General features: G+C 41.8%; 1 protein-coding gene across 46 annotated transcripts in view; it reads left to right on the forward strand.

The window, feature by feature from the left end:
* dpy (fibrillin-like protein dumpy) overlaps positions 1-25607 on the forward strand; it is a 137230-nt gene that overhangs the window by 23610 nt on the left and 88013 nt on the right. For all 46 annotated transcript variants that reach the window (XM_089465924.1, XM_089465927.1, XM_089465931.1 and 43 more), the window contains 4 exons: positions 15350-15408; positions 19427-19652; positions 19752-19853; positions 19950-20066. In XM_089465924.1, the coding sequence (XP_089322050.1) occupies positions 15355-15408; positions 19427-19652; positions 19752-19853; positions 19950-20066 (499 nt within the window). In that variant the 5' untranslated portion in view covers positions 15350-15354. The remainder of the gene's footprint in view (positions 1-15349; positions 15409-19426; positions 19653-19751; positions 19854-19949; positions 20067-25607) is intronic.

Below are 25607 nucleotides of genomic sequence, written 5' to 3' on the forward strand. Positions count from 1 at the left end.
GGACACGAGGGCAGGCTGGCAGGTATTCAACCTACTTTCACCAGAACTTGGTTTCGTTTTCAATGCCTTATACGAGTCGAAGTCCCAAAAACTTTTGGGCTTTCAGCGAGCTGTCAGCCACTGCAAACCGCAGACAAAACCAGAAAGAAAAAAAAAAACGGCTGAAACTGAAATACGCGAGCATCAGCAGATCTGAGCAAAAAAAAAAAAAAAAAAAAAAAAAAAATAATATGTACGCCGAAAAGAGCAGCAAAAGCGAAAGTAAAACAGAGACCAGGTTTTTTCCTGGTCTTATTTTTGAGTTTTTTTGTAGGGCTGCAGACTCGAAATGATGTCATGACTAAAAAGGAATTGCCAAAAATTAAGTTTTTCGTCTGCGCGGCCATAGTCTGCAAGCCAACAAAATCTTGTAGCAATGAAAAGGTACAGAACGGACTGAGGGACGGACAATTGTTGTGTTTTATGCAAAATCATGCAAACTGAATCTGAAACTGAACTGTGAAACAAATGCAAAAGTAACCAGACGACTTTGGCCCAGCCCAGCCCAGTTCCAGTTACAGTTTCAGACGTCAGACGCTTTTTTGTTGCTGTTGTTATTATTTTCATGAGCTTATGCCAGTGCCAGACCCTGAGCCGAAACGACGCCTGCATATAACTAGCCGTAATGCCGTTTCTTTATTTCATTTTTAAGAAATCAACAACAAGCCTTTAAATTTATGACTCATATTAGTTGCTACAAGCAGCAACAGCAGCAGCAGCAGCGCCACCAGCAGCAGCAGCAGCGCCAGCAGCCGCAATTGTCTAAGAGAAAAAACCAACACGGAACCTTTTAGATTGCAATTTGCAACAGTTTTAGCTGCAACTGCTGCAGAGACCCAAAAAACCCGTTTAAACAGTTTAGATTGGCGCCCAATTAACGGCGTCATTTAGCTTTCAAATACAATAGCAAACGTAGACAGAGAGAGAGAGAGAGAGAGAGAGAGAGAGAGAGAAACATTTGCTGCAATTGCTACTTGTCTCTTATATCTTGAGTGTGTCGTGTGCACGGTAGCTGTGGCAAGTTCGTTGCTTAAGTCTTTTGTTAGCGCCTGTCTAAAGCAATCGGGCCGACTAATAACTTCATTTAAATTAATCTAGTTAATCGTCTCGATGCGTATGTCAGCAATTTAAAATTCAATTACCGCAGCCGCTGCGTTTGATGTTCCCACCGCACAAACAATTTGCATATGGCCCCCATGTGTGTGTGTGTGTGTGTGAATGTGCGCCCGCTGTGGCAGCCACATCCTGTCGCCAGCTGACCGTCATATCCTGTGAGCTGGCCGTAAATTGCAAAAACCGCACATGCTAATCAACTGGCATAGAGGCTGGAGCAAACCGCAATTATTAAATTACAATTACCTGCCTATGCAGTCGGCCTAATCGAATTGCCTCACCTGGAGGCTGAGGGTCGGCTCTGGCTAGCAGAGCTCACTGATACCAGCCAACACCAGCAGCCACACCAGCAGTTGACGCTTCTCGCTAATTAAGCCAGCTGGACCTTAATAGGGGTTGACAGGCGTTTGCGGTAGTTTGTTAAACAAGTGTATGAAGTTCTATATATGTATATGTATCGCAATATGTATGTATGTATTATAATTAATAGCCGGACGGTCGAAAGACAAAAGAATATTTATTGTCTAGGCGTTGAGAGAATCCACTTGAAGTGAGATGTTGTGACGAGCTGTCAGCAGAGCTGCTACTTTGGTCCAAGCAATTAACTTGTTTTGACAGAGATTGATTTTCGTATGATATCTACAACTGTAGACGCGTTGACTCTCTGACATCAGCCTATCAAATTATATCACGATATACATTTAGCTAAAATCAATTATAGTTATTATATAAATTGATGCATGTAATAGAGCTGGACTTATTTAAAACTTGTATATTTTTGCATAAATAACTATTCAGTATTTATTCAACTCTGCGGATACATTTATATTGCAAGTGAACTGTGCTAAAAAAAAAATAATAGATGATAATAGAGTTGATCTCTATTAATGGAATAATATATAGTTCATATTTGAAGTAAAGCAAAATGAATTCTTTTATATATTACATCAACATTATTCAAATGGCAATGCATCAGCATATGAGCAACTCTAAGGGAAATATCTTATTACTGTACTCTTAACGGCATCATCAAATTCTAGTTAACCTGCTGACATCAGCAAAATATCCAAATACAATTTTTCAATCAATTTTGAGTCATAAACTATATATAGAATTTGATTTATTACATTTAAAGTTAGAGTTCATTGCCTCAAGTAAATCAATTTTTAATTATTATTTTTAACAGTTTTTAAGGAATAAGCTCTGATTGAATACTTTGTTCATTGGCGCTTACCATTTGGAGAAATATGTCTTAGCTCCGGCTTCGGCTACGCACCGAAATGTCATGACTCATTGACAACATTGCGAAGGTCGACAACTGTTACAGCTCGAAGCATTGGCGACAATTTGTGCGCCACACTCACACGCACACACACTGAGAGCGTACCACACAGTGTTTGGCCTTAGGCCGTGCGTAGGTTTTATGGCTCAGTTGGCTTGATTAACGCCAATTGGCTTATTACCAATAAGCCGTGCTAAGAGCGAAGAAAAACCCGATTTGCATATGAATCAAAGCGCGATTCTAACAAGCGAGCAACAATCAACGTACATTATACCAACACACACTTGCAGAGGCGTTGCCGAGGGGCGTGGGCCGTTGAGCAGCCTTCAAAATCGACACTGAGGCACACTTAGCGAGCTACCCACACATAAGAGTAAAATAGTAAGTGAGAGAGTGAGAGAGAGAGAGAGAGAGAGCGAGAGAGAGGCGGAGAGGGACGTTGAGGAAAAATACTTTGTAATTAAAAGCTGTTACACGCAAATGTGGAGTTGATTGATTTTGAAAGCTAATTGAAGAGGCTTTGAGCCAAGCCCAAAAGTAGCCACGGTAAGGGACGAGCCACTTCCTTAAATGCACACACACACACACACAGAAGAGTTGTGAAGAACGCGACTCCCGTGTGTGAAAACAATGAGCCATGGGATTTAATTTGATTGATGTGCGCCTCATCAACTAGCTGTTCTAAGACTTAATGTGGTCTTTCACAGTTTGCCTTTATGCTTGACATACCCTGTACTCGAAATGAATAATAGTGAGTGTATTGCACGCGAGAAGCAGCAAAAGCTAAAGCTTCAATTAGATTACTCGGAATAATCTACGAACTCAACCAATGTTTTTAGTCTGCGCAGTCGAGCGTAAACTAAAGTCTTTAGTCTAACCAATTTGCTAGCTGTTCTTCATTATACAGGGTATCTGTCAGTTAAATACATTAATTTAAATCGCCTCTACTAGTTTTTATATATTAAAGTTAGAAAAACGGCAGAGTGAATCGTTGTGCAGTACAGTTCGTTGCCTGAGTCTTTCGTTTCGGGGAAGGTGGTCAGCCTGGCTGGCTAATTGGTGAGCAAAAGAGCGAACAAGACCAATAATGTACCGCCAGACAACAAATAACAACATGTAATGAACGCAGCTTACAGTTCACTGTAGTTCGGGTTTTCTTTAGTTTTTTTTTCTTTTCGCTCAACTCAATGAAAAGTAAATTGGTCTGGCCGCCTGCTTTGTACATGGACATGGACATGCACAGCATCCGAGGAGGTCCACAGCGCAAAAACTAAAAAAAAAAAAAAAAAAAAAAAAAAATGAAATAAAAATAAATGTATACACACATACATGTATGTATATACATTTATAAATGTATGCTTGTAGTTTTATACGGCGAATAAATTGTTGGCATGTTGCAGCAAGGCTGGGCACATGAAATTTATGCCATTTTAAAGCGAGAAATGAAACACGCCCCAAGTGCATTACAATAAATTATATAGAAATATGAGTGGCGACCTCTCTCAATCCGCCTGATGTCCCTGATTTCCGTCTCGCTCGTTTTTGGGTCTCTCTGTCCTGTGATATCTCAAGTGCTCCATTATAAAGCAATTAATGCTGGCGACTCGCTCCACTTTGCTTATTTTAATAATTCATAAAAATAAGCGCATAATTAGGATGCCTGGGTGGGCCGCTGGCATGACTCGAGCAGTTCCTTTGGCTTCTTCTTTGGCCTCTGCTCATTAAAAATGGCAATCTCTAAAAATAGCTAGAAACAAACATTTTGCACCGTCCCGCCCCGCTCCACTCGCCACATATTTTCATATTAATTATCCTAGCCAGCCACTTGTACAGCTGTCGAACCTTATGCTCAACTGCTGTCGCCGATCGCCGAGCGCCGCTGGCCGGTCGTCGTCTATTCTCTGGGGACACAGATGCAAAGTGCTTGTCGGGCAGATGCCGATATGGCGACAGTAGCCGAACCGGGCCAATTCGCTGTTGGCCGTGCGCAGATTTTGCCGATTGGCTGCCATTGACTTTTAGCGATAATTAACACCTCGCTACGAGCCCTAAGCCAAATTGAAAGCCAAGTAGGGACAACAGCCAGTGATGCTGCTCCTGCTGCTGCTCCTGCTTCAGCTGCGCGCGACAAAAAAAAAATAAGCAAAACTAAAGAACTTGTCGAGTTTTTGTTGTTGTTGTTGTTTTTTTATTTTTAATGGTCGATTTTACATTTATTTTATTGCTAGAGCAAACTGGAACTTTACTTATTGATTTGCATTTTTACAAGCGTCTCCTTGTTCCCTGTCCACTGTTTGCTATTTTTGTATATTTAAATTTGCACAACATGTCCGCTGCTTTTTTGTGTTTTGTTGTTTTTTCTTCTAGTTAGCAGCGATTTTCAAGGTCCTTGGGTATGACAACTCTAAAATTCACATAAATCGAAAATATGCAGTGCAGCATAAGGGAATTGCTAGCTAAGCCTTGACTGAACTATTTGAGAATGTTCTGTTTTTTTTTTTTTTTTTTTTATAGATGTAGACAAAGAAGTATTTTTAGACTGGTTCATGCAATATAAAATTTCTTAAAATCTCATTAATTTGGTTTTGGTCTGAAATTGCCAATTAATAAAAAAATATTTATAACTTTGTATAATTTTTATATTTTAATTGAAAAGTTAAATACATAGAGATTTATAGAAACAAATTTTGTTTATATATTTATGTTTTAGCTGAAAGCTGAAAGATAGCTTTCCTTCAAGTTCCTGTTACTTACTTAATTTGAATATTCAGCTCCAAGTAAATAAATAAATACAATTTAATATATATCAAAATATAATATAAAAAATATGAAATATTATTAATAATTAATTTGAATAATTTGTATAATAAACCCATTGAAAATGTGCAATCAGAGTATTATTTTTGTTCTACTACTACTACTACTACTATATTGCACCTCTACTACATTATTTCTATTAGGGATGTTAACAAGGGGAAACATAATCTTTGCTCCATTTCAAATAACTTCTGTTTTCATTAGGAAATTTACTACTAAATTAATCTTTAACTTCTATTCAATAGCTCGTGAGCAAGATTTTCTTCTTTTCTTATTAAATAAAAGACTTTCGAGTAGGAAACATGAATTTCTCGAATGGCTCAAAGTTTGTTGACCATGCTGGTCACATACGTGGCCACATGCGCTTGAGCCTGCCACTGTGCAACGAGACAACTGATTCATGTCTCTGGCCCTTGGCCAAGAGCAGCCGAATCGTATTGCGTTCGATTCAATCAACGCATAAAACACGCTCACACACTCACACACACACGCACATTGTCAAATCGCCCACGCCGTCAGTGACTCTGGCGAAGGGACAGTCAAAAGGCAGACACAAAGGTGATTGGGCATGGAATTGGGAATTGAAAATGGTCAAACGGCAGCATTGGACAGCACTTTTCATAACATGGCCGTAAATGCGAGGGCAACTTGGCAGGCGGATCACAAAATTATGCAGAGCACATACCACGCACACAAACGCGCCGTTGCCAACACTATTATACAATAGGCAAGCAAACAACAGCAACGACAACAACAACAACAGCGGCAATTGCATAAAACTCTTTTTACAATGCGTCGTCGTCGTCGTCGTCGTCATCGTCATTGACAGCGCTTTCAGTTGTGGCATAAGCCAAAAAGAGCTGAAGAGAGGATCGCAATGGCGACGCCGGGTCCGGGCACGTACGCAACGCCAACGGCCAACTAATGCCCAAGTATATATAAGCTGGTCTTGTTGTTGTTGTTGTTATTATTGTTGTTATTTATTGAAGTATATGGCGGGGCACGTTATGTTTTTGCTCAGCTGCCCCCGCCTTAAACGCGCGCATTTGCAATTTACAGCACAAATAAACTTGGCCAAAAGAACTGACAGCAGCAAGAAAAAGAAGAAGACTAAGAAGAAGCAGAAAAGTACAGCAACAACAACAGCTACAATGGTTTACTTCCGCCGGATAAATACGTAAAAATCATACAAATTAGAATTGCAAGCAGGCGACCATTAATTCGACGCTGCACTGTACGTGTGCGTATGTATGTGTGTCGTTAATTTAAATAAGTTTCCGCTAGCTTTGATTGATTCAGGCGCTGCTTAGTCATCCCTAACTGTACAGTTAATCACAGGCGACACTTGCAATTGCCTCTTCCGCGTGAAAGAGAGAGAAAAAAAGAAACAAAACGAAAGACTTAGGCAACGAACTTATGCAGCCACCTTTCTATTGGCCTCCCATGCCATTTACGGTGCAGACGCTGTGTCCATATGTGGCAGTCTGGCATGCCGCCGCCAACAGCAATCACTGGCAGTTGCCGGAGCAGTTCAGCTCGCCAGGCGTAGGCGAAAATTGGAAAGTCCAAAAGGCGCCAACGGGTCGACTGACTGCACTTAATGACTCCGCGTAGGGGCAAAGTTCACACACACACACACACACAGATATAGGAGTGTGCTTGTGCTGCTGCAGACAATTTATGACAGATTGGATGCTTACGAGGCACAGCTTCGACATATTCCGTCATAAATTAAGACTCAGATTTATCGTCCCTTCCATATGCATATGTAAATATTGACATTTATGTTTATTTCAACCAAAATGCCATTAAAAAAAAATACTAATTAACACCTTTGCCATTGAGAGGTGGCCGCCAGAGTTGCCAGCTAATTTCTGGGTTAAATATTGAAAGAAAAAAAGAAGGACAGAGAGAGATGGAGTGAGAGCGAGAGAAACAAACAAATTCATGCAGTCAGCTCAAGCAATGAAAGCGAAATCTCGTCGTTCCTCAGACTCCCGTTTACCGATGGGCTGATTGCCGACACTCGACTCTCGATTTGCGATTCTTAACTGCCGACCCGACTACTGACCATTCCTAAGAGAAAAAAGAAAAACGAAAACAAAACAAATAAAAAAAAAAACATGCGTCGCTTGCAGTCGACATTCTTTTTAACAAGTTGCCCGATGACCAAGACCTGAAAAGGGTCTGCTGCGAGTTGGCAACGCAGCGCAGTCAAGTTAAATACGCCCGCCGTGTCCACTTTGGGTCCGGCCCGGGCCCGGACGGAGGCTGCAAGAAAATATCAGAAGATCAAAGGCATTTTAACAGCATGCGCTGAGCGTCCCAATGCAAACAATCAACACGACTGGCCACACGGCGCAGCGAGCGGGGCACTGCGAAAGACAGAGTGAAAGAGACTGCGAGACAGAGACAGAGACAGACAGAGAGAGAGAGAGAGAGAGAGAGAGACAGAGCGAGTGAGAGGGATCACTGCCTGTGGCACCATGGCCAATGTGGCATGGCTTAAGGCCCGAACCCGTGCACTTAGTTGGAGGACACGTACAGGATAAATTAGCAAATATTTGTTTTTCAGTTTTGCTGTGGCTGTTGCTGCTGCTGCCTCCTTCTCCTCCTCCTGCTGCTGCTGCTGCTGCTGCCGTTGTTGTATTTGTTGCTTTTGTTGTTTTAGCAACGCGTCGCAGATTTTATTTCTTATTTAAGCAAAAATTGCATTTAAATTGTTTTTGTTGCAGTCAACGTCGCAGACATCGTGCAGCTACTTTGTAAAGGTTAAACTCTTAACCTTGACATTTTCACTGGCCATTGGCCAGTTCTTGCAGCAGTTGAGCAGCTGAGCAGTTGAGACGCTGCACCCACTTGTTGCAGATGCCCAGGCACAATTAATCGCATTGCGCAATGTCTCAATTATGTCAAGCGATTGTCACAATCTTGGCACCCACTTTTAAGCCATCTTAAGTTGTGCACTCAAAATCCGCACAACGCGCCCGAGCAGCTACATAAACAAAACAGTCAACACACCATAAACAAAGCCATGCGCTGCCCCGCTCACCTCCCACTCGGCTGGCAGACAATAATATATCAAGACATTGCTACTACAAATAAGTTGACTACACGGGCTGCTGCTGCTGCTGCTGCTCCTGCTCCTGCTCCATTGTAATGGAATAAAGAGATTTAGTAGCTTTGCCTAGCCACAGATCGAGGGTTCTGATTCAGCAGCGCCCAGCTCAGCCCTTCCCAGTTGCCAGCCACTCTTTGTGTGTCCTGCTGCGCCCTTCGACAGTCCTGCTCCGTCCAGCTCTGTTCTGTCCTTCTGTGCGTGCAATGCTCCCGCAACTCAACTGTTTTGCATGCCTAAGCTTAAGGCCTGCTGCCGCATATTAATCTTATCAAAAACTTGTCAACAATCCCATACCAGCCCATCCCATCGGCTGCTGACAACAAATTCGCATTGTTTCTGCATCTGTAATGTCTTCATTGTATGCATTTAGCTGATGAAGTGCCGTAGCTGGTTTAAATTTCGAGGATCTGATAATATAACAACAGCAGCCTATGCAGCATATAAAATATGCTGAAGACCTTCAAGAGATGTTAAACTGACGCATGTTGCATCAATTTCTATAAATTTGTATTTGAGTCTAGAAGAATTTCATGAAGAAAAGTCATCAGGAATTTTACATTGACTGAAGCTTTGATTTTTATATACGATATAGTTAAGGAAATGTGATTGTTATTTAGGATATTACCTTGAAAATTTTTATGGTTAGTATATATATTTATTTTATATATGCATATATCACAACATAAATCTAGATACAAAGAATGCCAAAACGCTTCAAAGAGTTCAATACAATTTCGCAGATATACTATGCATGCTCTTGATATATGTATATAAACATTCAATGCTATGCAACAAGTAATTCTCAGCTTTTACCAAGAACTACCCATCTCATGGCTATCCATAGCTGTCTAATGACATTGGAATATTCAAGAACTGCATAGCTGGCTTGTGGTTTCCTGCGATTCGTTTCGTTTGAAATGATTTGTGGTCATTCCGCACACAAATTCTTTGGCCCACTAATGATTTCCTGCTTGAGCACAGGCTCACCTAAAGACCCAAAAAATAAGAGTAACAAAAAATAAAATTGGAGAGGGAGAAGCCAGCCAGAATGATTAATTATGGGCCAATGTAGGGTATTAGATCCTGGCCGGGCGATGTGCCGAGTGAACGGTTAGCCTACAGCCAGTTTGTTGCTTAAGTCTTTCGTTGCGATTCACCAGAATTTTATGTATTTGGGTTAATGTTACACAAACCTCAGCAAAAATGTTGTTGTTGCTGCTGTTGTTGCTGTTGCTGCTGTTGCTGTTGCTGCTGTTGCTGTTGCTGCTTGGCATTTGCATTGCTTTAGTTTGATTTGAACACACACAAAATTTTCCAAGTATTTATTTAATGTGCACCGCAACAAACGGCGTCGCTCGACTGCAATTTCCTTCCGTCGACCATCGAACTGCGCATCTTGATTGGACCAGAGCAACGGCGAGTTGTGGTGCAGCAAGCGCAATAAAAATAATAGTATAGAAGCACTGGAGCTGAGTGCGTTCTCAGGCCGGCGGAGCTAAGCGGCTAAGAAACTGGTATGCTGGCTGCCGCTGGCTATTTCAAAATCTAACTGTTAACTTGAAAAGTTGAACGTACTTGCAGCATGCAACATGCAACGGCGGCTGCACCCACGGCACAACAGCTATAACCGCAGAGCGCCGACCAACGAAACGAGTTGAAAGCCGTTTTCCCTGTTAGCCAAGTTAGCCAAGCCAAGCCAAGCAGCAGCAGCTCTTGAAAGTGGTTTCTTGTCTAACAGCGTTAGTATTGCTTTAAATTGTGCGCCCAAGCAGGGACCAATTGATTGCACTAGCCGAGCCCCAACCCCAACCCCCACCCGAGCCCGAACCCGCACAAGCACCCGCACCGCTGCCCGTGCCCATGCCACCGCCAGACCGGACTCTAATGGCTCCGCTCTGAGAGAGTTCTCAGCCAAGTGTCATAGCGGCGGATGCTCACAGCATTTATCATTAATCAAAAACCCAAGCAGATGTCAATATTGCCAATGCGGAAACTGCATGGCGCATAGCGGGCACCGGCCCGGCATCGACACCGCTTTACCGGTGTGCCACTGACGATGCCGACAACATCAACAGCAACAGCAACAGCAACAGTTGCTAGCCAGGTGGCCATTTCCGTTGGCTTTAGCTGGGTTCCTTATTTTGACACTGCCCTCGCAAAGGCAATTATTATTGTTGCTGTTGCTGTTGTTGTTGTTGCTGCTGTTGTTGTTGCACTGATTTATGAGTTTTTAATGAGCGGCAACTTTACACGAATTGTTAACAACACTCGACTGTCGTCCGCAATGTAATGCCATAAAGTAGCTACTCTTAGCCAGTCACTCTGACATTTTAGCCGTACGAAATGTTGTCTCTGGGATGAAGATGCGCAAATGATACGCCAATGGGCGTTGGAATGCGCACGAACAATTTTATTTTATTTTATTTTGCTTACCCTTTTTCTACCCTTGTCTATCCCATTTTGGGGCATAATAGCCAAGTCATTCAGTCGACAGATTTATGAGCTGAATCTGTGAGCTTTGGCTTTGTGGGTTTGTCGAATGTTTTTAGTTGTTATTGGATTATCGTAATACGATCAGTCTGGAATTTTGCTGTGTGTCTGCTTATCGGCATCAATGAATGATGAGCCCGAAAGCTGGAAGCATTTAGTATATTAATATCATTAGAATGAAATGTTAGTAAGACAAAATTGATCTGATTGGAGCTTATGCGAAGCGAAGTTAGAGAAAACTTAAAAAAATTGAAGAAATTCTGAATAAAATTGGGCTAGGATCTCTCTCTCTCTCTCTCTCTCTCTCTCTCTCTCTCTCTCATGCAACATTCGTTGCCTCGCCTCAACATTTTTAGTGTCTCTCACACAATCTATACATCCACTCCCTCTCGTCCGCCCCCTCTCTCGCTCTCTTTCCCTCTCACTCTGTTTTGTTGTCGTTTTGTGTGATTGATTATGCATTTTCATATGAACTGGTTGGCCACTTGCAACTTGTTGCAGTTGCCCATATCAAAAGGCGTGCGGCATGCGGGCAGAGCCGCCGCAGACAGTGAGTCGATAATTCCGCTGAAGCAATGAGTTACAGCCCGCAGCCAGTTGAGACAGGCCGGCGGCGCAGTGTCAGGCAGGCGCAAACTGCTGTCTACGGCGCTGTCAGTGACCTTCAGTTGGCGGCACTCAACCCGCAATTAGACAAACTGCACCAGCAGCAAGCTAAAGGATGGGTCCAACAGCAGCAGAGCCAGAGGCAGAGGCAGCAGCAGGGGCAGAGGCAGAGGCAGCAGCGCCCAGGCGCCCGCCGCCTGCCACAGAAGATTTATGTGGCGACTGCAGCAGATCCTTTGAACCGACAGTTCTGACATTGAGAAACCATAATTAATTGATCAGCCCACCAGCAGGTGGGCGTGGCAGCAGGAGTATGCCTTGCCTAAGCACGCCGATCATCGGCTAGATTTATGGCAACCAACACGAAACTGGGGCGCAATGACTGCAATTTGGAAATCAGTCAAGAAAAACAAATGCTAATAAATAAATGACAAGTCGTGACATGCAAATACGAAATGTTTATCGACAGCAGCAACAACAAAAAACTGACTACTGTTAAATGAGTTCAAATAAAAGCAATGTAACTCGCGTCAGCATCCGGTTGAGCAATTGAATTTCTATGGGGTGTGTGCACAGTACGTGTCTCAAAAAAAAAAAAAACCTTAGAAATATATATATATATATACACACACACACACCTATCCGAAACTACGGGCAATGCACAAAATGTTTGCCTTCACACATTTTTCACGCTATCAGCATTTATTTTTAATAAAGATGCGATCAGCTCAGCTCAGCTATGCCTGGCTATGAAGATTTATATATATACACACATATACATATATACATTTTTTTAAATTTATTTATTTATATAGTATATATTGGGGCTCGTATTCATGTTTTTATTTCGGCCAAATTGTGTCACTGGCTTCTTTGGCTTTGATTTAGTGGCTAGACAGGTTAATACAAGATGAGATCATCACTGGCGACGCTCTCGACGACGACGACGGCGTTGACTGAGCGCCAGGGCGCTTCAAAACTGAGCAGCTAAAGTCAACGAAACGGTTCTCTGATTTTTTTTTTTTTTTTTTTTGGCCTTCGTTCAAAATGTTGACATTGTAAAATTGTTTTGATTTGCTGCCATCACAAATCTGTTCAAAATAAACAATGGAAATGCCGTTAGTTCAATTGCTGGAAACAAGTTTGAAAAGGTGCTTCAATACATACGAGGCCTAGGTGGTTGCTCGATGGCAATAAGATTAGGATTAGAGCATCATCACAGCGCGAAGCTGAATAGAATTACTGGCAAGCGAGCTACAAGTAAATAATTAATTCTAATTGTGCGGAATGTCTTGAACTGCTGCCTGACCTTTGGCCAAATGGGAAAACATGTTTTACGGGGTGATCAAAATAAAGACAAAATAAAATAAATACTTATATCCGGCCTGGACTAGACTAGCAGGCACTTAAAGCTTTATCCAATTTAGTTGCAGTGCTTGGGCTTGGGAGTTTATAGCACTTGGCATTGTTAGATCTTCAATCAGGCTTAACGAACAGCCACAACGGCGAGCCCAAGAACACATTCACATTTATCACGCACATTTATCTGCTTGTCAGCCGGAAGGGAGTCGCTAATCCCCCAGCTGCCCAGCTGCCCAGCTACCCAGCTGAGCCCAGTAACCAACCAAATTACGCTCATTTTGCGGCAAACATAAATTTATCAAGCATCACAGAAAAATATATTCGCAAACTACATTGTGAGCGCACATAAAACGTAAGTGCGAGAGATCGAGAAACTCGAAAGCGGCAGAGGCCACGGCTCCTGCTTTAATTAAGTGATCATGAACATGGACAACACACAAAAGCGCCCAAAGGCCACGGCCACGGCCATGGCCACAGCTATGACCATAGCCATAGCATAAATGGCCAAACAAGATTAACCGAAAAGGCGATGGCCTTCAACATGGGCCGGGACCCGACTCGAAAGCGTAACCAGAATCTGAACCTGGATCGCTTCAAATGTCGTTAGAAGCCAGTGAATCTATTGGCCTCAGCAGTGTTGGCAAAGCACAGCAGCAGATATACCCTGCAAGTGTTGTGAGCAGTGGAGGAGCGCTCCTCAGTGACTCCAATTGTAGAACTTTGATATCCTACAGGGTATCTCAATTGAGATTGTTGCAACTTTATTCCCTTTGCCTGGCAGTAACTATACCCTGTATGTGTTATACGTACCTCGCCTATGACTTCAATTGTAGAGATATCCTACAGGGTATCTCAATTGAGATTGTTACAACTTTATTTTCTTTAGCTAGCAGTATTTATACCCTGTATATATTATGAGTATTTCATCTATGACTTCAATTGTAGAGCTTTTAGTGGAATCTTCATTTTGATATGCTCCACAGTCTACAGGGTATCTCATAGTAAACCTGACTGCTCATTGGCCTGCGATTTGTTGCAGCTTTATTTCCCCTGGCTGGCAATCGTGCAAAGCGCATGTAATTTAGCTTAGAGTGTGTATTTTATTTAAGCGTTTATTAGCTGATAAACCGAAATAGATAAATCGTACGACCACAGCCGGGCCACAACCAGAGCCAGAGACACAGCCAAGGAGCAGGGCCAGGCCCACAGCCGAAAAGACGCGGCTGCTGCTTGGACTCCGCTGAAGGTTTTACAGTGTGCCCGGGGCGCGATTTATATGTGTTTTCAGTGCAGAATACACGCAGATAATGGCAAATATTTTAACATATGCACACACGTTAACGCTCACGCCAAGTTAAGAAAGTTGTTTGTTGACGCCCCGATGAAAGGGCGCACTGGCTGCACTGCGGCCCAGGCCAAGCCATGCCATGCCCACAAAACGCATGTACATATTAATGAAGAGTATCTTCTGCTGCCGAGGCTCGTGTTGCTCTTCCTCTTCGCCTCTCGCTCGTTTGCTTGCCTCTTGCTTTATGCATGCCGCGCGTAAATTCTATCTAACGCAATGTCCGCCTCGGCGTCGGCCCGACTTCCGGCTGGCAGCTGTTGTTTGATTATGTCATAATTATACGGCCACCTACCTGACAATCCGACCATCCATATAAAGATGCTATCAGTTTTCACACAAAATTATTACGTTTTTACGTCTCCGGCCAGCGACAATTTTGTATTGCGTTACGACTATTCTACCAATTAACAGGCCTTGCCTTGTCCACTTCTCTCCATCCAAAACTCTATGAAAATCCAAAGCAGCTGAAAACTGAAAGTGGAAAATGAATGCGTGAGAAAACGTGCAACAGCAACAACAACAACAATGGCCTATGGCCAGTTCACATAGCTATATATAAAATAAAAAAACTATATAAGTGTTTTATTTTTTTGCCAGAGGTGTTTTGTCGTTCTCTCTCTTTCTCTCTCGCTTTGACTGTTTGCTGTAATTTTTATGCTGGTCTGTGTTTGCAGTGCCGTTGTATAAATTTTTCAGAGAAAAGCCTGAGAGATAAGCAGAGACGCTGACGCCGACGCCGACGTCGACGTCGAAGTCAACGTTGGCGCTGCTCATGTTTGCGCATAAATTTCAAGTGTCATTTACCCGTCTTCGCACTTGCCGCACATTTTTTGTAAGTGTATTTTTATTTGCTGTTGTTGTTGCTGTTGTTGTTACTGTTGTCTTTTGTTTCTTTCTTTGGTTTTTTGGTTTTTGGCACCTGTCCCTGATGACCAGGCCAATTTCTGCAGGGCTCTTGAGCAGCGTGTTTGAAATTTTAAGTTAATTATGTGTGTTTGTTTTTCTGATTCTTGATTTTGTTTTCTTTGCTTTACGCTCTTAAGCAGGAAATCGCATTACAATATAATTTAAGCACAGCCTAGCCGTACGCACGATGTTTACTTGACTTGCCTTTAATTGTGTTTTGAATCATTTTTAATGTGTGTCTTATTCTCGTCTCTTCTCATTTCAGCAAAAATGAAAATATTTTTGCCACTAGTCACGTGGATAGTGCTACTACTCTCGAGTACAGTAAGTATAAATAGATGTTAATTAACTAATTTATATGCCTTTCTAAATCTCTTCTAAATAAGCTAAGAATCAGCATTCAATACATCCAATAACTTTAGATCTTCACTAACAAAAGAAGTCAGTCTTTTGTGATACTTAACGACCTGACTAATCTCATCAGCTGAGAACAATATGGACTGATAAAGGTGTGTCTGGCTCCGGGTTCAAAGGAAAGTCAGCTTGAGGTCAAGCCATAGATATTAATGGGCTTCGATTAGAGCTGAGGCATTGCCAGTTAGCACATGAACAATAATTAATTTATGACTTTGCCCAGAACTCTTGACTGAGCTTTCACACGAGTCCAGCGGCTATTGACAAATTTACGAGCTGCCAACTCATTATGAAACGAATTTTAATACAAGCACTAAAAACAATACATATAAATAAATAAATATACACATATACATATGTATATACATATTTTTGTATGAGAAATGAGAGAAGCAAATGCTCATAATGATGCAACCCGGCGCGGCTAGAATTTTTGATGGCCTAACGGTACATGTCCGGCCGGCCATGCAAATGAGCCATTAACCAGAAATTATGGCCAAAGAGCTTTACTTTTCGATACTAAGGCTGGAGTCATGCTCTCAGATTTATTAAATTTAACAACAAACTGTGAAATGAGAGAAAATACGAAGCGATAAGTCAGAAGTAAAGGAAAAATTTGACTTGTTGCTTGGCAAATAAATTGGCAGTTTAGACAAGCAGTCGGCAAATGGCATTAGATAGTTGACTTGATGGCGGCTTGAACAGAAAGAGAACGGGAAAACATGTTTGTGCGGGCAGATGGTGTAATGATAGGACAGAGCAAATAGTAAACAAGAGAACTCAAGAGACAAGAACTTTTAGATACTCTATTTAACATAGAAGTGCTTAATATACTTTCTTTAAAAATTGTGTAAAAATAGAAAATAATTATTTCTTTGTTAAAATGAAGGCTTCCCTGGTATCTAATCCTATTTGGAGAGTCTCATCATCATCTAGAGTCACATTTTAGTTGCCAAGCATTATATACCCTTGCTCTAGAAATTAAAGTCCCAGACAGCCGGCGATTCAATGGAACTGAGAAATGGGCAACGAAGAAGACCCGAGCCACAAATCGATGGTAGAAAGCCGAAAAACGTAATGAATAAAAATAGCCGCATTAGCTGTAAAAATGCTTTGATAGTCATCGATTTATGCAGCGGTCTAAAAAGAGTGAGACAGAAAGAGACGGACGATGTGGATGGCGGCGGTCTGCGGTCTGCGGCAGAGCCTGAACCGGTGCTTTATAAATTGGCCAAAAGAATGCTTTAAGCCCTAAGCCAAGCCGCAAGTTCATTGACATTCACCAGCTCACGCATTTGTTGGCTTTTCGCGACACTGTCTCAATGGAGGGAACTTTTTTTGATTTGTTTATTTTTTCTTTTTTGACGTGCTTTGCTTTCTATTTGTGCGCTGTGATTTGATGATTAATGTGTGCGAAAAGGGTAGAGATGTTTTTGCTTTTCATTAATTTGATTAGCCCGGCAGGCAGGCAAGCAGTCAGGCAGTCAGGCAGGCAGGCAGGCAGCAAAACAAATGACTTAGGCAACGAACTCGCCTGGCTGACTTAGTGATACACAAAATGCGAGTGCGCACCTCGAATTTACCCATCGACAGTTAGTTATTATAACGGATGCACTTGAGCGTTGACGGGCGCTGTCATTGTCTCAGTTAACTTGGCTAACAACTTGGCGAACAACAAAAATTGCATTGTGCTCCGACGTCGCGCCGCTCAATGTCATGGGAGTTTCGCTGCAGCAGCAGCAGCAGCAGCAGCATCTTCATTGCAATACACTCACACCTTTAATTGCTGCATGTGATGATGCGACTGCAACTGCTGCTGCTGCACTTGAGTGCATGCGCTGCTTATTGTGCGGCCTGCCAATTGATAAACTGGCGATGGGGCTGCGGGCTGGCAGGAGGCGGCGGTTAGCTGCTGCCGGCTGCTCATAGCTGCATCTATTGTTCAGCAAGGCCGCTAGCGTTGCATGGCGTGAAGCAAAATAACAAACCTAATTGAAAAAAAAAACCCCATCTCACACACACAACGAACTTGTGGATAGAACTTCAACACAAAGTTTTTGCTTTTTTTTTTTTTTTTTTTGTTGATAAAAATCTACCTAAAACAATTCTCAGACTTAACTTGAACTTGACAGCAGTGAGTGCTTCATGCTCACGCCTTAGTTTTTATTGCACTCTTTAGCCATGGTGGAGCTGCTCATTAGCCGGCTAGAAAGGTGGCAATGCGATTCACGTGTCTTGGGGCCAGCTTCGCAGTAATTGGTTTGATCAGCAAACTGAGCAATCCTGAGCATCAGCCTGAACAGCGATAGTCTTTCAGCTCCATCATAAAACCTTTTACGGCCCAATTGTACACAAGATCTAGACAGGCAAACATTAAATAAAAAATCAAGTTAAATACTTAAATGGGAGCTTTTATGACTGCACAGAGCAGATACTACAAATTGAGAAGTTTTCCCTAACGAACTCTGATATGGGCTAATTTAAACATTATTCCAATACTATTTAAAACAACATGATTTTTCTACCAACAGCACTTATTTAACATTTACTGTTAACATTCATTTAGAGAATCCCACAGGGGTAATTAAAACATATCTAGTATATTAGTTATGTAAATCGCTCGGCAAGTTCAAGTTTATGCTCCGAGATGACACAGTCTTCGGTCAGCTGTTTACCTTTGGCCCGCTTTCTAGCACACATTTGAAGCTTGTGGCAAATTAAGATGAGGAGATAACAAAAAGTTGTCATCTTTCGGCGAATGCCATTAAAAACGTAGCAGGAACTGAAAAAGTCGGCACAGCCATAATGATTTTATTGGAATGGAACGCCGAAACGTAGGAAGTGATTGAGCAGTGTGTACAAAGCAAATCGAAAGAAACAAACGCGAAATATAAGAGCCACACACACACACGCACACACACAATGTGTTACCCAAATGAAACTTGTTTTAATTCGTTTTGCAGTAGCGCAAAAAGGTCTTAAGTGACAAACTCGTTTTTCCTTATAGCTATCTAATGTTGAGCGCTGGTAACAGTAACAAACCGTAGCGTCAGTCACTCAGTCACTCAGGCACACAAATATACACATACATACACACATGTATAAATCTGAGAAAATATGGCAAACAACTTTTGTTTTTGTGTGTGCTTATAAAAGTAAAATCAACGAAGTGTAACAATTAAGCGTTGGCAAAACAACACAAACAGCAGCAACAACAACAGCAGCAACAACAACAACACCAGCAGCAGCAGCAGCAGCTACAACTAAAGACGCTATATGTATATGCCATGAATGCAAACCTGTATGAATTTGCTGCCCATATGGACCGCATCGGGCTGCGGCTGTCGGTTAGGAAATCTCGTTGAAGAAGCGCTGACGTTGATACGCCTGCTAACTTTAGTGTATCTAATTTGAATTTAAATTAGTTTCAAGCCCCACTAAAAGCACAAAATACGAAATGAAACTTGGTAAACACTGCGAAGGTTGCTGGGCGCTGCTGCTGCCTTTGTTGTTTGCATGTTAAATGGGTTAAACTCTGGGTGGAAGACTGTCTTCCAAATGTCAGCTCAAATTTAGAATCTTCTCTTGTGTTCCACATTTTATAAACTGGAATGTTGAATGTTGGCTAGAGGCAAAGTTGCATTTGAAAATAAGCAAAGATTAACATTTTATGCTAGATTTATTACTAATTAATTACCCATAAAAAATAAGCGTATTATTATTATAACTTTGTGCCTTTTTTCATATTCAAAATCATTTTTATTCATCAACGATAATTATTACCTACCGACTATAACCATGTCTCATTTTTCATACTCAAAATCATGTTTATTATTCAACGTTAATTAAGGTAATACCCCTACAAAATACCCATTTAACTATTATAGCTAAGTCCCTTAACTCATCTTCAACTTTTGCCCATTTTCAGGTACATTCACAACAGCAACAAATACAACCCTTTAAGACAAATCCAAACAAGCATAGTCGATTTCGAGGCGAAGTGTTCTTTCTGAATCTCGAAGATGGCTATTTTGGCTGCCAAGTTAATGAGTCCACAGACTATTTGCAACTATACGATCTATCGAAAATCTGCGACGGCAATCAAGACTGCTTTCTTGGTTCCGATGAGCTGAGCAAAGAGCTCAAATGCACAAGTAAGCACCACCCAAAGCTTCTTTCACTTTAAGATAAACTTTTGTTCTCATTGTTTACGTTGTTGTTGTTGTTTTTGTTGTTGTTGTTGTTGCTTACAGATGACTGTGATAAGGATGGCACACAGTGCACAAATGGTGTTTGCCTGAATGGCGTTTGCCATTGCAATGACGGCTTCGGCGGCTGCAATTGCGTCGATCCGGGTAAGTCCTTAGCAATGTGGGCTTGCCTCACCTTGCTTAACCGTACAAATTACATCAAGCAACTAACTAAACAACTAAAACCTCTCTCCTTCACAGATGAGAACGAATGCAAGCAACGTCCATGCGATGTGTTTGCCCACTGCACAAACACATTGGGCAGCTTCACGTGTACCTGCTTTCCGGGCTATCGCGGCGACGGCTTCCATTGTGAAGGTAAGTGCCAAGCCGTATTGTTAGCATAAGCATAATGACCGACAGACCGATGGACCGACTGAGCGACGGACTGAGCGGCCAGCCCAACGAGATCCAACAGCAACAAATGATTGTTGTTGCCGTTTTGGACTTCCGTCAACGTCTGTTATATTATTTGTGCCCGGTTAGCCGCCGCCAGTCTGGGCTGCCCATAGATCTTCATGCTAACGGTTTATTTCGCTGGAAATCTGTGAGCCAAGTCATTTTGAATCGTCTCAAGTGCCAGCCCAGCCTCCATTTGAAAATGTAACAAAAGACGCCACAGCAACAACAACAACAGTAACAGCCAGAGCAATAATATGAAAGCTTTTCTCTCAGCTCACAATAGCAGCCCAGCGCAATGGGATCCCCTCAGTATACTTGGGCAGCGAGGTAATAATAATGACCGTGTAGCGATTACACTTGAGTACCTTATAGCGTCTTTGTTGCAAGTCTGTTATTGTTGAGGCTGTGATCATTGAGATGTACCAAAATGGACCTCGTCGACCAAGCAGTGAGAACAAGTATTATATAATCCAGATTACACTTAAGACTTTCTAATTGTGCAAAGGAAATGTTGCTCTATAAATCAGCCTGTTAGCTTAAAGAGTATTAAATTGTAATGCAGCCGAGCCGAGCTTAGAGTAAACATTCAGCTTAATTTCATGTACCTAAATTACATTGATATGATTATCTGAAGTGTATTTGGATATATTTACTACAAAATGCTGATAGCTTCTCCTTTTCGGGTATCTCTGTGCTCTTCGTACAGCTGCCAGTTGCTTTTGATTTGAGACTGATATAGTTTGTTGTCCAGGTCCCAGGTTAATGAGCTTTTTTCATCGTCTTGTTCGCTCTTTAAATTGCTCACAGCGTGGGCCCAGAAACCCTTCTGCGCACCTGTTCGGCTGTCTCGTCCATTCGACAGTGAAAAGCTGGCAGCCATAATTGGACTCGGCCTAATGTTGCGTAATGAAAACACATTATGGCACCGCAGAGGCAAAGAGAGTACAAGAAAATCACAAACAAAAAAAAGAAGAAGTAAATATAAATCTGAAAGAGGAAAAAAACAATAATAACTAGTAAAGCAGAAGATTCTAAGCCAAGGGACCACTTACCTTAGCAAAAATCTCTTCCTACATTCGCTGCTGCTGCTCTTGCCACAGCTGATGATGATGATGATGATGATGATTGTAATGATGGCGGTGGTGCTGGTGGTAGTAGTGGTTGCTGGTTGCCAGTGGCTGGTGGCTGCTCGCTGCTTCCACATAGAAGAGAAAAACCACAACATTTGTAGCAATGCTTTCACGCCATGGAACAGAGATAGACATAATCGTACTTACGAGCATACACGTCTGTTAGACGAGGAATCAGTGTCATGTAATCTGACCCCAAACATGGACACGCCAGAACTTTCAACACTCAAGAGCATGTGTCTAGCTGAGGCTGCTGCTGCTGCTGCGGCTGCCTCTTCCCTATGCCCACCTCTCACTTCCCACTTTCCACATGCCGCCTCTCGCTTCCCGCCTCTGGTTGCCAGCGATGCAATGCGATAACGAGCGCAAATTTCACAAACGCTCTGGCATTACCCCACTAAGTATGAAGACGTTGCCGAGATTCTAGATTACATGTGACGACTTCTCGCAGCGACTGTCAGACGGCTGGGCGGGCACATGGGCGGGCGGCGCTGGGAGGGTGGAGTCACTGTTTGCAACGACCGGCAGGCATGCATAAATTCTGGGCAGTGGCATGTAACGCCAGCATCGCATTGCAGTCATACGAGCATTATCTAATTCCACTTCCAGCTCCTCTCCTTTTCTCTCTCCATCTCCGTCGCTCTTACTCTTTCGCCTCTTGCACGTATTCACGATGCATTTGATTACGACAGCGTCCGAGTTCCATAGAACAGCTCAAACTGCCTGCAATCATTTGAATCAACCTGTTTTAAATACGCTGAGAAAGTCTCGCCCGTCCATGTGCGTGGCCCGAGCACTTGAACTCCGTGAAAAGCCACAGACACGCACCCTCGGCTTTCCCACCGTCTGCATTCAATCAGAATTACCACGAGTATATCTAATTAAATCTTGATGAATTGACTTCAAAACGCCTCTGCATTAGTACGTAATTACTTTTAATTACTCGCTGGCTAATTTCTGCTTCAATCGTAAAGTTTCTTAACCCTAAACGTTGCTAAAGCTAAATAGAATCAGGATTTATGTAATTTTTTAAAATAATTTTTATATAAATATTTCTTACTCGGTTTGCAAAAAAAATTTTCTCTTTCTTTTAATACTTTTCAATTAATAAAAAATAACAAATAAAAATAATAAAAAATTTTAACTACTATTAGGCAATTTCAATAGTCAAAATATTTAGCTTTGAGTAGATCTTGGATAACTGTATGATTATTTCATATAGGCAAACTCAGCCCGCTATCCGCTTTCTCTATAAACAGTTTCAGCATATTTTTCATTCGTCTGCCACACAAATTCGCCTTTATTACTATTCCTTTCGTATGCGCTGTGCCATATCCATTAATTTTCCCTGACTAGCATTTGACTTTATTAATCGTAAATATATCCAGTTTGCATGGCTCGCTCAAGTTCACCCAATAAACTTTGCAATACAAATCATGGCCTGAAGTTGGCCTAGCCAACTCCAGCTCCAACTCCAGCTCCAGCAACGACACATTTTGCGTGGAGGGAGATCTGAAGCGCCTACCTGTTTGGCTGGCAGGTGTAACGGTATCAAGTGCTGCAACCTGTTGCAGACCTGGTGGCACATTCCCATTATTTCATGTTCATAACTCAGATGCGTGCATTTGGCGATGGCTTCGTTAACGCATCGTCAAAGTCCAGTTATGCAATGAAGTCTTAACTCTCAACCCAACAAGGCAACACACAAAATTGCAATACACGCACACTCACACACACACACACACATTGGCACCCAGTTGTCTGTTGGTTTGTGGCAAGTCAATAGTTGCTTCTAATGTATTTGTCTTGCAACGCGCCAACCAGAAAAATGGAGTGAGTGCCTCCAGTTGAGTGCTAAATTTATAACCATTTTTGCGGCAGCCAAGCGACAGCAACAACAACAACAACAACATGAGGAAAAAAAATAAAATAATCTTACAACGTTGTTGCAGCTGTTGTTGTGTTTCGACTTATTTTTTGCTGTGTTGTGGCATGTTGTTGTTGCTTATTTTTGTTTGTTTGCCACGTTCACCAGGCGGCTGCTCCCTTTCGTTTCGCTAACTGGGGCAGATCATTAAAACGGATAAAATAGATTGTGGCCCACGTAGCGCAGCTTTTGGCGGCATTGGCAACGCATGAGGTGGTAGCATTGTCGGCGCTTAATGCTGTCCTCAAAAGCCGCAAAACGGCACTGACTTTACTCCAGCTCCAACTTCAGCTCCAACTCTCAGCTCTCAACTCTCAGCCAACCAGTTCGACGCACAGTTTGTGATCAACGTCAGCTGATAAGCGTCGCTAGCTTTTGTAGAGCGAACGTGTTTAATCTGCCAATATATATATATTGTATATAGTAAATATATATACATATATATATTTATCTTTTCTTAAGGTACTTTGCACTTTTTGCATATCAAAAATGGCAGCAATTAATTGCCGTGTCGCAGACGACGTCCGATAAGCCATGAAAATGGCCTAAAGCGTTGGCATTGACACGCCTCATTATGCCAGCCGCCCCTAGTGTTGCCACATTTACGCAACCAGTAGGCGGTGGTGCCGCTGCCGTTGCCACCAATTGAGCCACCCATGACTCCAGCTTCGACACTGACGTCGACGCTGACATCACTTGCCGGCGACCTTGATCTTTGCGCCTCGCACACATGCCCAAGAGTGTGAGCTTATATGGAAATACTTAACGCATAATTGCGCCACAAATTTGTTAGCTAATTTCATTTTGCCTTCGTCTTAATTTTATGCCCCATTTATGTTTTTTTCTTAAATACCCAGTGCATTCAGTAGAGAAGGTATATATATAAATATATAAATTAAAATATATATATTAGATATAAATGCTTTAAAATATATAAATGTACGTCTATTTATTTTAAAATTAATAACCGATTTTCATCAATTAGCTTGAATTGTATTTATTTATTTATAAAATACAGAAAATGTATAAATATTTTTATTAATATAATTTAAGCTCAAAATTTAATTCTTAGTTTCCAGTTTGCCCCATTTACGATTCAAATCATAATCATCATCATAATCTTAATTTCAAGATAACTTCAAACTTGTATACAGGGTATCTACAAGTCATTCACTAGAAACTTAGGCACATTGACTTCTAATTTACTTCAGAGTTTTGCTTGAATTCAAGTTCAAATGTTAGTGAGTTATGCTTCACCATAAATTAGTCACATATACTTGAAGTTTTGTGCTTCTATCTCTGTTGTTCTCCTCTTCTTTTCTTTTTTTTTTTGAGAGTCGCTCATCATTGTTCAGCAGTGGAGCATGAAAGTCATGTCCGCTCATATACCGCTGCTATTCTATAAACGCATATACAACATATGTGTGTAGCTGAGTCGAATCTGCGACTATCTGTAAAAATAGTGCACAAATTTGTGGCACGAATGTCATAACTCAAATGAAAAGCAACAACAAATTTGCAAATGCTAATTAGCGCAACAATTACATAGATTTATTAGATGGACGCCAGCCAGACTAGACCAGACTACAACACGCTGATGGGCAGGCAGACGGTGCTCCACGATTTATCAGCTATGTAGATTTTTGTCTTTTTTTTTTTTGTTTTTTGTTTTTTGTTTTTTTTTTTTTTTTTGCATTCTATAATAGTCAAGCAGACGCGACTGCTAATTATTTTTGATTAGTGCGCTGAAACAAATCGCAGAATGTTTTCAATATTATATAATGCAACTAGAGTAGAGTCATCGATGATGAAATGTTCTTAACACTCTCCTCAATCTACGGTCAGTTGATTCAATTATCGGTTATATTTGTCAAAGAACTCTTAGAAAAATCTTTTCAGTGCTCTTCAAAGGCTGCTTGAATATAAAACAAAACAAAATGTAATCAAAATGGGGTTCTAATCATGCCCGCAGCCCAACCGGAAATCTGAACAGACCGGGCCTGAGAATGCGATTCAAATTATGTCAGCATCGTTATTATTTTTCTTTTTTGAACATGCATTGAAGTTAATTACGTTTAGTCACGCATATTTGATTGGTTTTCAAGTGCTGCAGAGCCGCACAGCATTTGGCCCAAGGCTGGCCCACGCCCACCTCGCACAGCGTAGAGCTTTGCTCCAAAATTTTTATTATAATTAGCCGGTGAGAGAAAAATAAATTGAATTTTGCACCTGACGTGAAACGGACTGTAAAATATTATATGATAGTTGGCGGCAGGAGCCACAACCAGTTGGCCAATGGCCTTTGGTCATTGGCCTAAGCCTGGGCCAGGGCTTGGGTCCGAGCCTGAGACTGGGGCTAAACAACCTTCTGTCTCAGCCTTCTGTAACTGCATTGCATAA

This window comes from Drosophila arizonae, chromosome 3 (genome assembly GCF_054131065.1).
Source record: "Drosophila arizonae isolate 15081-1271.41 chromosome 3, UAZ_ARI_1.0, whole genome shotgun sequence".
Taxonomy (NCBI): Eukaryota; Metazoa; Arthropoda; class Insecta; order Diptera; family Drosophilidae; genus Drosophila; species Drosophila arizonae.